This window comes from Phragmites australis, chromosome 1 (assembly GCF_958298935.1).
Source record: "Phragmites australis chromosome 1, lpPhrAust1.1, whole genome shotgun sequence".
Taxonomy (NCBI): Eukaryota; Viridiplantae; Streptophyta; class Magnoliopsida; order Poales; family Poaceae; genus Phragmites; species Phragmites australis.
In genome coordinates this window covers 33,608,388-33,624,281 of record NC_084921.1, presented here as the reverse complement: position 1 = coordinate 33,624,281, position 15,894 = coordinate 33,608,388, and the positions used below count along the sequence as shown (strand labels likewise).

The 15,894-nt window shown below is 43.7% G+C and overlaps 1 protein-coding gene across 1 annotated transcript; it reads left to right on the top strand.

Moving 5' to 3' along the window:
• The first annotated feature begins 9,735 nt into the window (after window positions 1-9,735).
• Window positions 9,736-14,672, top strand: LOC133888776 (probable GABA transporter 2). Its single transcript, XM_062329140.1, has 6 exons — window positions 9,736-9,974; window positions 10,092-10,322; window positions 10,626-10,723; window positions 12,233-12,419; window positions 13,553-13,683; window positions 13,850-14,672. The coding sequence occupies exons 1-6, from the start codon at window positions 9,860-9,862 to the stop codon at window positions 14,474-14,476; spliced, it is 1,389 nt and encodes a 462-aa protein (XP_062185124.1). The 5' UTR covers window positions 9,736-9,859; the 3' UTR covers window positions 14,477-14,672.
• Window positions 14,673-15,894: the final 1,222 nt, after the last annotated feature.

The following is a 15,894-nucleotide window of genomic DNA, read 5'->3' as shown; positions in this document are numbered from 1 at the left end:
CGAGCTCCAGCCCATCTCCATCCCTCCTTCCCGCCTGGGCCGGCCAAAGGCCACGGCCCAGCAGTGCTGTTGCGTTCGCTGTTGGCGCCTGGCCGGTTTCCACCTCCGTCCGCACGCTAGCGCCCGGTCTCCTTCTTCCTCCCGCAGCCGAACCAGACTCGAGTCCGAGCGCCGTGCACCGCGCGCCTCCCTCCCCGAGTACGAATCCTAACCAACTCGAGCATATACGTAGCCGCGTGCCCCGCCTATATAAACACCCGAGCACCCCTCTATTTCCCATCTAAATTCGGCGCAAACTCGAGCTCCTCCTCCCGTCGCCATAGCCGCTCGGGCGAGCTTTGCTCCGGCGGATTCCGTCACCCGTTTGTCGTAGCCGAGCCGCCCTTGAGCACCTCCACCGCCTTCCGCGCCTGCTGGTGCCTTCGCCGGAGCAATTTGGCCACTGGAGCTCCCTCCCCGTCGCTCACCCGAGGCCGCCACTGTCTACCCCGTTGCCGACATCCGTTTGGAGCCCCGCTGCCCAAGGTATGCGCTAAAATGGACTCCCCTTGTCCCCTTCTTCCTCCGCCGCCGCTCGCTGTCGTCGCCCATGGCCGACGACGAGGTCCGCCACCTCTCCAGCAACAACGCCACCGCGCCCGAGCTTTCTGCCGCCGTCTTCCTCTCTGGAACCGGCCGATTAAGCATCCCTCGCCCTTGATCGTTAGATCTATTTTGGATGGCCACGATTAGAAGCCTCACATACCCTTTCAGCGTTCAATCACATGATGCCACGTGGCCACTTAATCCTAGTCGGCAAGGCAAGCCACGTCATCGCCTGCATAAGCCGGCAACCTTAGCGAATCAGCCCGCCTGGCAATGCCACATCAGCACGCTTTATCCAATCATTATTTCTATTTGTTTTAATTTGGGAATAATGGCAATTTTGCAAATAAGCCCTTGGACTTTCCTGTATTTAAATAAAAGCCCCTATCTTTATACAGTATAGCCACTAAACTTTCTCATAATTACAAATAGGTTCCTCAATTTTTGCAAAAAGGCCCCTAAACTCTCTATTTTTATTTAAACTAAGTTCTTTTTATTTTCAGATTTGACCCTAATCTTGTTTATAGCATAACTTTCTCGTTTTAGCTCCGATTTAGATGGTTTTCGCGCTCACGTGTTCGTAGCAACGTGTACTATCTTTTAGTACCTTTTTCATAGATGTTAGCTATTTTTTGGTATACTATTCTTAGTTAGTTTTGTTGTGTATTTTTCTGATGTATTTCGAGAGTAGACGAGGAGCAGTTCCAGAATCTCCAGGACCAAGTATTTGAAGAGTCTGAGCAGCAAGTTGGGAGAGGCAAGTGTCCTTGAACATTTTGATCCCAGTTTTGTTTAAAATGGGTTCTTTACTTCAAACATGCGTGCTGTTAATTCTGAATCCTATGTACTTATAGTATCCTGTTCCATATAATTCCTTGTCGCCTAGTTGTTAGCATTGGATATGATGGGTAGTCATGCTTAGATTTGCACAAGGGGATGGAAGGGTTAATGGTTAAACATGACTAATGAATTAATGCAACTATGAGTTGAAAATATTAATGATGGTATAACAACATGGAACCTTAGGCCTTGAGCAAAGTAGTGTTGTTGATGATGAAGTTATGTTGTTGTTTTAGTGTTTGCTCAAGTAACCTAAGTAAGGATCGATTCGTGGAGTGACAACCCAAGAAATATTGTACCAACCATGAGACCTAGTATGGGACAGACCTAGCCTATTAATTAGTGGATTCCAGTTTTGTGCGTGCCAAACGGAAGAGTGGATGTGTGGGGACGGCAAAGGCCAAAACTATTTGGTTAGTGGTATGAGAGGTGTAGTGGGAGGGAAGGATGAAAACTTTCTGGAGCTACAAGGCACAAAAGGGGGCTTGTGGGTGGTGTGAATGCCACTTTGACGGCGGTGAAACCTAGCGGGCATGCACATACTGGATGAAACTTTGTAGCAGCTTTGTAGTGACTTTCCGGGCGACACACCACTGGCGTGTGTTAAGTGTTTCGCGGACACGGCAACAAAGAAGATCACGACTCGTGGGGAAAGCTAGACAACCTCTACAGAGTGTAAAATCTGATATATCAGCCGCGCTCACAGATATGAGAGACTTGAATCCTCACATGATTAGTTGGATGGGTTTGTGTTGGTTTGGTCATTTTGGGAGCCTGATGTGGGATTCAGGTGGTTGGGAAACATGTGGAGATGTTTCTAGGAGTTGGAGGTCTACTGATGATTCACCTAGACAAGTAGGATGCTTATATAATACTTCGTTAGTATAGTTAGCTTTTATGCAAATTTAAATTGTTACAGCTTGTTCCTTTGTTTAAGCTTGCATGGCATTTTATCTTCCCACACTTGCGGAGTATAAGTTGTACTCATACTTGGTGTTTTTATCCAAATATCCTCCAAGTGCTGCTCAGACATTGAAGGAGATCCAGACTTCTTCGTTGATGAAGATGAAGACTGCTAGGCTGGCGTTTCCCCACGGTCAATTGCCTGTGGAAGTTGGAGCTTCGTAGTGTTTAGCCTGTGTGCTTTTGTTTAAGACTTTGAGGTCTTTCTTTACTTATTTAAGTTAAACGTTGTAATAATGACACTGCGTGTGATACACTGATGAAGTCGTTGCATGTATGAAACTTGATCCTGGCATACATGTGGTTTACATCTGGTACCGCAACATGAAGAAACAATTCGATAGAATGAGGTAGAGAGATTTATGTCCAAGGCACTACAACGGTCAACAGGTGCACAATATGGTTAAAGACCTCGATGTTATGTTTAGAAATGAGAGCAAAAAAATCTAAGGATACCGGTGGCATGTGGAAGAAGAGGTCGATATTGTGAGAGCTAACGTACTGGAAGCACCTTGAAGTTCGCCACTGCATCGATGTCATGCATGTAGAGAAGAACGTGTGCAAAAGACTGGTTGGTCTTTTACTTAATATTCCAGACAAGATGAAGGACGGCCTCAACGCAAGGTTTGACTTGGTTGATTTGAAGATCAGGCCCGAGTTGGCACTTGAGCTCTCCGAAAAAGGTAGAACGAGGCTTCCTTCAGCCTGCTATAATCTGAAAAAGATTGAGAGAACCAAACTGTGCTGGTGCTTGCATGGTGTGAAAATTCCGTCCGGTTACTCCACCAACATCTCAAAACTTATTTCTTTGCAAGATTTGAAATTAGTTGGCATGAAGTCCCATGATTGCCACGTGTTGATGACACAGATGCTTCCTGTTGCAATCCAAAATATCTAGCCGACCTATCTCCGAGACACAATCACCAAGCTGTGTTACTTCTTCAACACAATTTCTCAGAAGGTCATCGATCCTGAAGTACTTGATCTTTTACATGCTGATGTGGTGAAGACACTGTGTCATCTTGAGATGTACTTTCCTCCATCATTTTCCAATATCATGTTACATGTTATCGTTCATCTCGTGGGAGATAAAGATATGCGGCCCAATATTCCTACATCAGATGCACCCTTTTGAGAGGTACATGGGAATTCTCAAGAAGTATGTCTGAAATTAATCTCATCAGGAGGGCAGTATCGTCCAAGGTTACACAATTGAAGAGGTAGTTGAGTTCTGGATCAATTACATGGAGCAGCTTAAACCAATTGGTGTGCCCATGTCTCGCTATGAGCGGAGACTGGATGGGAAGGGGACCATAGGTAGGAAATCAATCATTGTTGACTTTGCCACGTTATCTAAAGCCCATTTCATGGTCTTGCAACACATGAATAAAGTATCTCTGCATATCGACATGCACAAGGATGTGCTGCACAGAGAGAATCCAGGCTGTACGCAGGCTTGGATCACAAAATAGCACAACCACAGGTTTAACAATGGGTTGATAGCGCGATTCAATAATAATAGTTCAATAGAGGACAATATTGGCTGGTTGGCAAGATGCCAAGTCACACAATCGTGACATTTGAAGCATATGACATAAATGGGTACACCTTTTATACTAGAGCACAAGATAGTAAGAGAACAATACAGAACATCAGTGTGCGCACAGATGCCTTCCAGGACAAACATGGGGTCTGTGCGTACTATGGGTACATATATGAGATGGGAACTCGACTATGTATATTTCAAGATCTCCTTCTTTCGGTGCCGTTGGGTCGTACTCTCAAGTGTTAAGGTAGACAAGTACGGAATGTCTACTATCAACCTTGAACGTGCTGCATAGAAAGATGAATCATTTGTACTCGCTAAGCAAGTAGTCCGAGTCTTTTATGTGCAAGACCCGACAAATCCAAAGCTTCACGTAGTCCTCCAGGGAAAAAGAAGGATCATCAAAGTTGAGAATGTCATGGAGGAAGAAGAGTACAATCAACTTGATGAGTACCCTCTTGGAGATGGCATTGCCCTTAACGAAGAACAACTTCTGACTGGGTCCGCTTGCTATCTGCGTGTCGATCATCAAGAAGGGCTGATTGTTAAAGCTGTATGATGTTACTCCATTATTATGTACCTATATATTGCAATGCAATATGTAAAAATGAATTAGTTATGAATTTAATATTTAGGTTTAATGTTCAAGTTAAATTTTTGGTTATATTAATATGAATGATACCTACACCATGTGATAGTATAGATTTAATCATAAATTTACATACAAATTTCTTATCATTTGGAGTTTGTATGGATTATTTATGAATTTTGCAAGTTTTAATGATTTGTTTGGAAAATCAATAATACATACGGTTCTATACTAAAAAGCCGTATGTAATATTTATACAGATGACTTTTTCTAAAAATCTGTCTATACTAATGATATTAGTACAGATGGCTCAGAGTTATAACCCGTCTATACTATTTGTATAGATGACTATTTTATAAAAAGCCGTCTGTAATAATGATCCCCCCAGCGACCATGCTCCTCCCGGCAACCTCCCTCCCCCCGGCGGCCATGCTCCTCCCGGTGACCTCCCTCCCCCCGGTGATCATGCTCCATCCATCCACGATGGTGAGCAGCCATTCCCTTCCGGTCGAGCCGTCATAGCCGATGCTCCAATCGAGCCGTAGTCCTCTCTTCTCTGTGATATGCATGATTATGCTCTGTGATGTCTGATTAGCCTCTGTGATCAGTACTTTTGAGGATCTCACTGTGAGTATTCGAGTTTTCCTCTCCCGCTATGTTCTAGACAGCACGAAATGCTTGATGATGATGTGGAATTGTTATGACAATGGGCAAGTTTGCTGAGTACACTAGCATTTACCTGATGTTTCTCTTGTTGATTGATTGAATCTGGTGGTTCCTATAGGCAATTCAGTGTGTATGTCCATTTTGTTCCTGTATACTGTGATACACTTGACATTGGAACCCCAGTTTATGCCTGTTAAATCATGTCCTTGGTTGGTGCTGCAGTGAGATCTGAGCATACTTAATATATCTTGTTGTAGATGGATTGCTAGATCAAGTTGCAGTCACTATCTTTTGCTTTTTGTAGTTCAATTTCATCTGTGAATCGGCTACCTTGTTTCTACTGTGCTGATTTTGGTGTTCTCTGGTTTTGAACTGCAGCACTGACCAGGATATGAAATTGAATTTGAGATTTCAGCTCAGGTTATAATTGTGCTAGTTGAGATCTTGGGAACTTTGCCCATTCGATGAAATACTTGTTAGAACATTTAGGGAGTAGGGACATTATGTTCCTGGGGCCAATTGTCATCTTGTTTCTGAGAGCAATGTCTCAAATGAAATTTATGTGCTGTCCAGTTCAAGTTTTATACACGTTGCTACTTGTCTTTTCGTTTGAACAGCTATCATTATCATGCCAGATCATGTTTAATGGTTATGTGCTATTATGTTTTTCTAGTTTTATATGTTGGATTAAGTCCATGCTTTGTGATATGCATGATTATAGTTCTAGGGCCAGCTGTTTACAATCCTCTGAGAGCAAATTTTAATACCTCATCTTGCTGTTCAGAACTACTGTCCGCTGATTCGGTCAATTTTATACATTTGTTGGTCTTTTTCGCATGAACTCTCCAAGTTCTAGTTTTTGAATCAAATGGTTGGTAAGTTCTGGGGCCAGTATCATGTATATTCAAAAATGGCTTATCTATTTCATACATGAGGAGATCATAAAGGAGAGCGACAAATTTCATGATCCCGACAACTTTAAGAGCCAAGGTTTGTAATCTCAACAGAAGTCAAACAATTCGATATATTGAAAATGCTTGCATATTGCAGTTTATTGATGTATTATAACTTTATGGCTAACGATATAGAAAATGAAGCAAATGAACTCATTACTACCTGTTAATCCAGTGTGCTGAAGTAAATTTATTAGTTTATATATTGTCAGGAACGAGGTTGACTCAAGAATGAAGAATGAAGAATGCTTTGCAAATGTTGTGAGGCTTTATAATATTGATATTTTACTTCTGTTTATGTGTATGACTTTGAATGATATGTATGATATTGTGATATTGAATGAATCTCTACTATGTGTATGGAGTTTGAATGCAAATGATAAATCTGCTGTTGTTTGAATGATATGTGTATGACATTTTACTATTGTGTATATGATCTGTTAGTTTACATTCAGTAATATATAAATTCAGTATTGTAGATATAAATGTACAGACGGTTCTAGGAATACAACTATCTGTACAAATGCTTTTTATAACGGCTTCTGTTCCATAGTACAAATTGGTCGCAACTTGAACCGTTTGTACTGTCCAATAATGAGCTGTTTGTACTGTTACTATATCATAGATGGCTCAAAGTTTTGAGCTGTCTGTGATATTCCATAGCAAAAATGGCTCGTTATCGGGGCCGTCTGTACTATTACTATATCACAGATGGCTCGAAGATTCAAGCCGTCTGTGATATTCTATAGTATAGATGACTCGTGATTGAAGCCATTTATACAAGCTTTTTGTACAGACGGTCTAAAAATCATATGTACAAATTTTATTTGTACAGACTCTTTTGCACAGACAGTTCGGAAAAACGTCCCGTGTGGGGTTTCCGAACTGTATGTACAAATGATTTCTCTAGTAGTGTGTTGAACTTGTAATAACTTAAAGACTTATAATATATTTACATTACTCGCTCTTTATTATACCTTAATATGATGAAGCTTGTTGTAAAGATGTGTGTTCCGATCTTGAGCATAAAACACATAATGGGACTACCGGGATTTGATTCGTATTAATCATTAGTAGTTATGATTGTTTGTGATGAGATGTAGGTTAGCACATAGCATGTTGAGAGACGGATGTGTGCTGGCTCTCATCTCATTAAATAATTGTCCAATTGATTAATCCAAATACAATTTTTACAGTTCCTCACATGATCCCACGAGTAGATCGTCCTGGCTATAGATTGGTCAACCAAGTCCTAGCCGACCCATCAAGGGTTGTGGGAAGGTAGTTAGCCATGACCCTGTCATCCCCGTCAGCCGCTTGGAGCTGTAGTGTAGATTTAGAGAAACTCAATAGGATTGGTGGTCCCATTGTACTTCTCGATGAACCCTAATCAGAATCGAGCCAGCCTGTCAACCCTTTGCAGATCTGGATAGAAAGCCTGGCACCCATTGATAGCACCCTGGTCAATCCAGGTAGCCACGGGAGCTATGCCACTAGGGTCGGAGATCGGCTGAGACTTCTGCTCAAATGACACCAGGATGACCTTTGGTTTGGTCACTGAGGAGAAGTCGACTGCTCCTTGAGGGTCCTCGAGTGTATTCGCTCCACAATGATCTCGCTCTGCAATGATCTTGCTCCGCAATGATCTCACATATATCATTGATCGAATGGTTCCTAATCGGCGAGGTATTGCGGCGGTGAGGTGCTCGGTTATCTTCCCAGACTATCTTGTTTCGAGGATTGCGTCTCTCCATATCAGAATCATCATGAGAAGGATCAACATGGGACTTTCCCTGATTAGAGCTGTTTACGGCTGCTACTTAATGAGAGTTCTCAACCTGAAAAATAGCCTCTTTAGACATATCATTCATTAGGTTGAGCAAGATTTTGCCTTCAGGGATAGTCAAATCTGTAGTAGGAGGTTGTCAAAGGGCTTCCTATAGAAGTAGGAGCCTTTGAGCTATTGCAGATCAGAAACATTGGGTTCCTTGCTGATGATTGGGAGACGTGGGGTCTGGACTCCCGTTGGTGGTTTAGACATGAGTAGTAGTCATTAGCGGAGGCTGGTTGTCGTTTCCTGCAGCTAGGGTCGTAGGGTCTCGTGAATTCATGGGATTGTCATCATGATTGGACAAAGTAGCGCCCTCATCTCCGATGGTGAAAACTTCTCGGTGGTAACCTTTGGTAGAGGAGGAATCCGGATCCAGCATGAATTTATCATCGAAAGGGGCCTCCGGATAGGTACTTCGACAATCCATGTTGTCGAAGCCATGGGGAAGATCCTAACTTGCGGTGAATGTCACTTGTGCGATCGTCTTGGTCATCGAGCGATTTGAGCACAATGCTGTATTGATCTATAAAATGACTTACCTCGTCGCTAGAGTAATTGCCTAGATCCATCAGATTGACCACCGGGTCCCTGTCAGGTGAGGGGGTAAAGTTATCGTAGAACCCCTCATCCGAGACGCCGATTCTCAGTGCGGACTTGGATAGAGTCAATGGAATGTTGTGTGATGAGGATTTGGCATCTTTGGTTATATTCTCCATGGTCGGTGCTAGCTGTCAACGATCTTTGTTGATCTTACGAATACATGAAGGAAATAAGGGATACTCCCTGTAGCGGAATCTATACACGTTGATTCCTAGAATTGAATTGGTGTCTTGAAATTTGACCAGTAATTCTATTTCGTGAGGAATTAGAATTAGACTGCCATTTCAATTATGTTCTTTGGTTGCAAGTTAAATTTGCCTAATGAAATCCAAATACAAAATAATTCCTGAACCTATTTAGATCTACCTTTTTTGGAATTGTCTCGATCACTTGTAAACTATTTTACATACATACATATATTCGGACTCTGTGATTCGAATTACATGGTAAATTGAAAGAACTGTACATACACATTTTTCTAGTATGAATATCACGTTAATACATCTTCGGCCTAGGAGCTCCCACTCGAGCTCCTCTGTCAGCGGCCCACATCCAAGACCGCGAACTGGATCGACGCAGATGGGTTGAGGATGTGCGGCGGTGATGGAGGGCATGCAGAACGGGTCGAGGTGGCGGACGAGTTGGAGCACGGGCAACGCAGGAGCACGGGTGACGGCGGGGGAGGGGGTGGAGCACGGGATAAGGCGATGGAGCACGGGCGGTGGCGGTGGATCTACGGGGAGGGGTAGAGCGCGGGAAAGAGTTGGGTGCATCGAGAGGGCAAAATCTGTAGGTTTTTGAGGGGAGACACGGAATCGGCTCGAGTAGTTGGGTATTTCTATGAAATTTGACCATCAATTCAATTCCATCCAGTACAAGGAAACAAACACATGAAATGAATTGGGCCCAATTTTAATTCCGAGATCCAAACGCGATCTTACATCATTTCCAAAGGGGAAACCAGCCACATCGATTCTACGACCGCAGTACCGGCAAATAGCCCAAATTTTCCGGAGCTGTCGAGACCGATCGAGACATCACGTCCATCTCGCTGTCGCTACGACGCCTCGCTCGCACGCGGCAGTGCGGCCGGCGTGCCCCAGGCCGTAATCCAAAAAACCAAGGACCAGCCGCAGCAGGTAGCATAAATACGGGGCCGCGCCCTTGGTGCTCCCTCATACGACCCCCACGCCACGCACACCAAAAGTGGCGGCAACCCTCGCCTCGTTAACTACTCACCCATCACCCCCCGTGCCACGAGCAGCGAGCGACAGGGTTGAGAGGCCATGGCGCCCGCCGCGTTCGACGCCGAGGCCGGCGCCAACGGCTCGAGCCACGAAGCCAAGCCGGCGCCCGCCGCCGAGGCAGACGCCGGCGCCGCCTTCGTGCTCGAGTCCAAAGGTACGCACCCGCCCCTGCCTGCCCCTGCCTTCCCGAGTTCCAGCGCGCGCGCACTCGCGCCGTACGGGCCCGGCAAATTGATCGGATTAGCGGATTTGTGATCGCTCGTCGCTGCAGGGACGTGGTGGCACGCGGGGTTCCACCTGACGACGGCGATCGTGGGGCCGACGGTTCTGACGCTCCCCTACGCGCTGCGCGGGATGGGATGGGCGCTCGGCCTCACCGCGCTCTCCGTCATGGCCGCCGTCACCTTCTACGAGTACTCCCTCATGTCCCGCGTCCTCGACCATTGCGAGGCGCGCGGCCGGCGACACATCCGCTTCCGCGAGCTCGCCGCCGACGTCCTAGGTACGTCTGTCTCGGCAACCAACCGAATAAATCACCACCACCACCGCACGTTCCCATCTCCACGTGTTCGGTGCATTGCCACCACGAGCAGAGCGACAGCGGCATCAATGCCGCGCGTCCGCGCCCGCGCCCCACTTTTGGCCCTTGCGTTGCGTTTGTGTGCACGCTATGAATCGGAACGCCACTGTACTAGCGCTGCTGCGTTGGTGTCGCTCCTCCTGCTTCCTATCATCAATTGGCTTCGGTACGTTGGTGAGCTTGAGGTGGTCGCTAATTGAATTGTGATTTGTGTTTGGTGAGCAGGGTCCGGGTGGATGTTTTACTTCGTGGTGACCGTGCAGACCGCCATCAACACCGGCGTTAGCATCGGCGCCATCCTGCTCGCCGCCGACTGCCTCGAGGTGAGCCGTGCGGCATCGAAAAACCCCTTGAATTCTTTCTCGTATAGTATATGCATAAATTTGTTGTGTTCATGCTAGCCTGCAATGTCGGATTAGTTTACTGTTCTAGTGAGCTGTGCAATGCTGATGTCTTTTTAAATGTCGTCTGCGTTTCGGACATAATTATTTAGATTAGTCCGTACTACGTAAATAGGAATATCCACATATGGTTGCCGTCCCAAATGTGGAAACTGTCGTGTTCATCTGTGTGAATGCTGAGTATGCCATGGATATCGCACATCTGGCTCCCCAAATTTGCTCTGGCGTAATGACTGTTCTGCTGAGTTGACATGAGTTGTTTCGGGACATGTTTTTTACTGGTAAATAAAATTTACCCAAGTTCACTAGTAAATATGATTTATCGAATATATTGAATAAAATTAAAATAAATTAAAATAAAATTTAAACAAAATACTGGTAAATATGGTAAATTTTTTCTACTAGGGTCCACCGGTAGACCTGGTAAACCGAATATATCAAATATACCGGACTAATTGTTTTCTGTGCTTCAGGGAGGACAACTCTAATGTTTTATATCTCCACTGTTGCAATGACTTAAACCGCACGCACATAGTTGATAGGGGATGGTCAGTTCACAATAGAAAATGAGGAAGGAGGCTGTTCTTAGACGCAACACTAACAAGCCAATGCTTGGGATAATTTGAAACGTTGCAAATGATGTATGATTGGCAATTGGCATTGCTTGTGGGTTTGTAGTATACTAATACACAAGCATGTTATCGCAATCAAGAAATCAGAACATCGTAACGAAGTCTCTAACATATGAATATATGTTCACATTATTTTTATCCTCAGAACACGCTACACTTCATTCTTTTAGCAGTTTTCTTGAAACATAGTAATATATGGTCTTCAAATTTGATCTAAATAGCCACCTGACAAGGTAAGGGCCAATCCAAAATAGCTGATCACATCACAAAAACAACAAACAAAGTCTTTCCAACAAGCTGATGTGTCATTTTCAAGTGTTTATCGCTCCAACATTGGAGATTTGAACATGTGGTTGTGTGCTAGGCTACTATCTTGAATTTCACACTATGTATGCATCGCTGTCAAGATTTACTGCCTACCTTTTCTGAGCTTCAAAATGTAAGGAGGAAGGAGATATTTCGATCCTTTCTACTTTCAGTGCCTCTTGACCTCAAATTTAAATACTTAGATATAGGAAGGAAGCTAAACCAAGAAACCAACACAGGCAGAAAAGAAATTGACCACAGAAGTACAGAGAGTTAAATTTTCTGGCAGAAAGGAACTTACTATTGGATCACATCAGTTGCTATATTTTGTGAAAATATTGGAACATCCATTTACAGTCAGTGAATTATTTTGTTTTCAGTAAAATTGATTGATAATCCTTACCATATTCCAAGAAAATCAATCAAAAGCTGCTTTCTGTTGTCTGCTCACACCATCGGTTGCATTTTCTGATCTTTCATGGTGCCCAAGCAGATTATGTACACGAGCCTTGCATCCAATGGTCCCCTAAAACTGTACCACTTTATTATCATCGTGGCTGTGGCGCTGGCCTTCCTCTCCCAGCTACCATCATTCCACTCGCTGCGGCACATCAACTTCGTCTCGCTACTCCTGAGCTTGGGCTACACCATCCTTGTATCTGCTGCTTGCATTCGTGCAGGTATATTCCCTGAACTCTCCTTGTGTGCATAACTCTACTATCTATTCCCAGTACCTTGCCAGAGAACGAACTAAATGGTCCCGATGTAGGAATTAGATACCTGAAAGGCTAAAAAACTTAGACTGGCATATTTGGGAATGCCTTAAATCTATTGTCTACAACAAAAGAAACAAATTAAAAAGGGAAGATGCTATTTACAGCCCCAGCTTTTCAGTTATGTTTCGATGCGTCATCTGCATAAACTCACTTACTAAGATATGTCGGCACGTTGCATTGTGAAATCGTTAACGTGTGAGACAAGTCTTCAACAAAACACAATACTGTTGGTTAGAAGAAGCCGGTTCCCTGACAAACGTAGTATTTACAATTGTCACTGACATGAACATTGAAAAGACCAATAGTCTCACCCGGGAATGCGCTTTGTCATTTGAATTGAGAATTAAAGACAATTTTTGGAGAACACATAATTAAGGAGGCTCAGGTCTAAGAATTTACGTATTTGACAAAAAATATATAAAAAATTGCAAAGAACTAGATGAATTCTTAACTTAATGTTAGCTGTACTTCACATTTTTTTATGTTCTGTCACATATATCTCTACTTATTTCTTTGGGAGTTCGTAGCTCTGGTGTTTCTGAAGTAAAAAGATTATCCCTTTTGAAATATCTTCATGCATTGTTCTTTTGAACAAGAAATATGTCACATGCCCCCATGACAAGAAATTGTAATATTATTGTCCAAGTGCATGGGAATATGAATTATGCTGGTTCACAACTGGTATGAATGGATACAAATTCACATCTTTGGTTCCAAATTGGGTTGCGAACTCAACACCTAGCAATAATACAAAATCCACACTACAACTATCTACTAGGATTATTTTGGCTCAGAGTGGACGGTTACCATCACTCATGGTTCTAACTTGTCATCGATCACTCTTTAGAAAACCGGTTAAAAGTCCAAAAATTAGAATTTCTTTTGCCCATGCGTTTCGGATTTTCTTTTTTTACTTTTAAGTTTTCTTTTCAAGTGAGTGAAAACTGTATACCACATGGAGATCATTAATTAGCGTTCCTATAGTCTGTTTAGTACTCTGTTGTACTAGTGTTTAACTATTTCCTCATTCTTCGCAGGCTTTTCTAAAAATGTTCCTGCGAAGGACTACTCGCTAAGCTCGTCCAAGTCCGAGAAGACCTTCAATGCTTTCTTATCCATTTCCATCCTTGCATCCGTTTTCGGCAATGGCATATTGCCTGAAATACAGGTATTTAACATTGCACATTCTGAGCTAGATATACCGTAAGCTACATAGACATGGTCATGATTTCTTGTAACATTTGATCAAGATATATCAATATCTGTATCGCCCAATACAACTATTTACAAGAAATCGCACTGCCGGCCCAACCATTGTGAACTCGTTTCTGCAGGCGACGTTGGCGCCACCGGCGGCCGGGAAGATGATGAAGGCGCTCGTGCTGTGCTACTCCGTCATCGTCTTCACGTTCTTCCTCTCGTCGATCACAGGGTACTGGGCTTTCGGAAGCCATGTCCAGTCCAACGTCCTCAAGAGCCTCATGCCGGACTCCGGCCCCGCCCTCGCCCCAATGTGGCTGCTGGGCGTCGCTGTCCTCTTCGTCCTCCTCCAACTCCTCGCCATCGGCCTCGTCTACTCCCAGGTGGCGTACGAGATCATGGAGAAGAGCTCAGCCGACGCGGCGCGGGGACGGTTCTCACGCCGGAACCTTGTCCCGCGGCTACTGCTGCGGACGCTGTACCTGGCCTTCTGTGCTCTCATGGCGGCTATGCTGCCATTCTTTGGCGACATCGTGGGCGTCGTCGGCGCTGTGGGCTTCATCCCACTCGACTTCGTGCTCCCCATCCTCATGTACAACATCGCGCTCATGCCGCCGCGGCGGTCCCCGGTTTTCATCACCAACACGGCTGTCATGTTCGTGTTCGCCGGCGTTGGGGCCATTGGCGCCTTCGCCTCCATCCGCAAGCTTGCGCTCGACGCCGGGCAGTTCAAGCTCTTCAGCAACAACGTTGTCGACTGAACTTTGGACATATCTTGAGTGGTACATGTACGTGTATAGTTGTCGCATCTAGGCGTCGTATATGGGCGAATCATAAATACGCAAAGAAAGTCCCCCGAGAGTGGAGTAGAATAAAGAACGGTGGATCGTCGATCGATCGATGAGATGGTTGAGCCGGTCGACGACTGGGCATTAATAAGTGACGTCACTACTTATAGAACCGGCTATATACGTGGATATATCATTACCGATATCTAATACGTAATGTGACGAGCCGGTAATGATAATAGATAATAATATATCTTAAAAAATTTATAACTTTTTCATATAAAGTTGGATGGGAAAAAAATTTACATGAAAATTGTAGTACTCGACGAGATAATTGTAGTACTCAACGAGATCAAACTTTATAGTTGAAATTTTTAATTTGAGGTCATTTAAATACCTAAATAATCTTAACAAAATTTCAGCTGTGATTGATGACAGCTAATCTTAAAAAAATCATAACTTTTTCGTACGAAGTCAGATGAAGACAAACTTTATATGAAAATTAGATCTCTCGACGAGATCTACAACTTTGTAGTTGATTATTTTTTTATTTAACACCATATAGATATGCAAATAAATATCTAAAACTGATACAGAGGGAGCTACATACTTGACCACAAACTTTTGGCTTAGATCTAGTGTAAAATAAGTAGGAATCATTGAAAAACCACATGCAAGGTCACAAAGTTGAAAACTGCAAATTTAAATATTTTTATCGTGAGTTTGGTAACTCGGATTTATGAAATGTTTGCATAGCACTGACTTTAAAATGTAGCACTATGTCTCCAAAAATTATCAGGTAAATTGGAGGTCAGTTTTCGACCAAAAAATTTAGATGTCCTGTTGAGGATCTTTAGAGCCTTTTTAAGGTCAAGGAAGGTACATGTTTAAAGGCATGTAATTTTTTTCGGATGCGCCTCATCATCACTTTGAAAGTAGAGATCGGACATCGAAATCGGATTCCGTATGCAAAAGTTATGACTACTTTACTGAACACTACACGGATTAGACACAAACTTTTTCATACAGAGTCGGATGGAGACAAACTTTATATTAACATTTTGAACTCGATGAGATGTACAACTTTGTAGTTGATAACCTTTTTATTTAGGATCACTTAGATATGCAAATAGCCATTCAAATGTTCGATGAGGAGATGTCAAAAGGATTGATTTTGCTATTGTACTCAAGAACGAATGAGAGGTGAGATAGTTAGAGAGGTCACGTGCGCGGAGCTTCTGATCGAGGTCACGAGTTTGAGTCCTGGAACTTGCGTGTAAAAATAGTGAGTGACTAGTGATCGGTACTCAAGCTTCTAGTCGAGGGCGGGTGAGCAGTAGTCGATCGAGTGCCTCTGGTCGTAAAAAAATATTTTTTCCTTTTTTCAACCA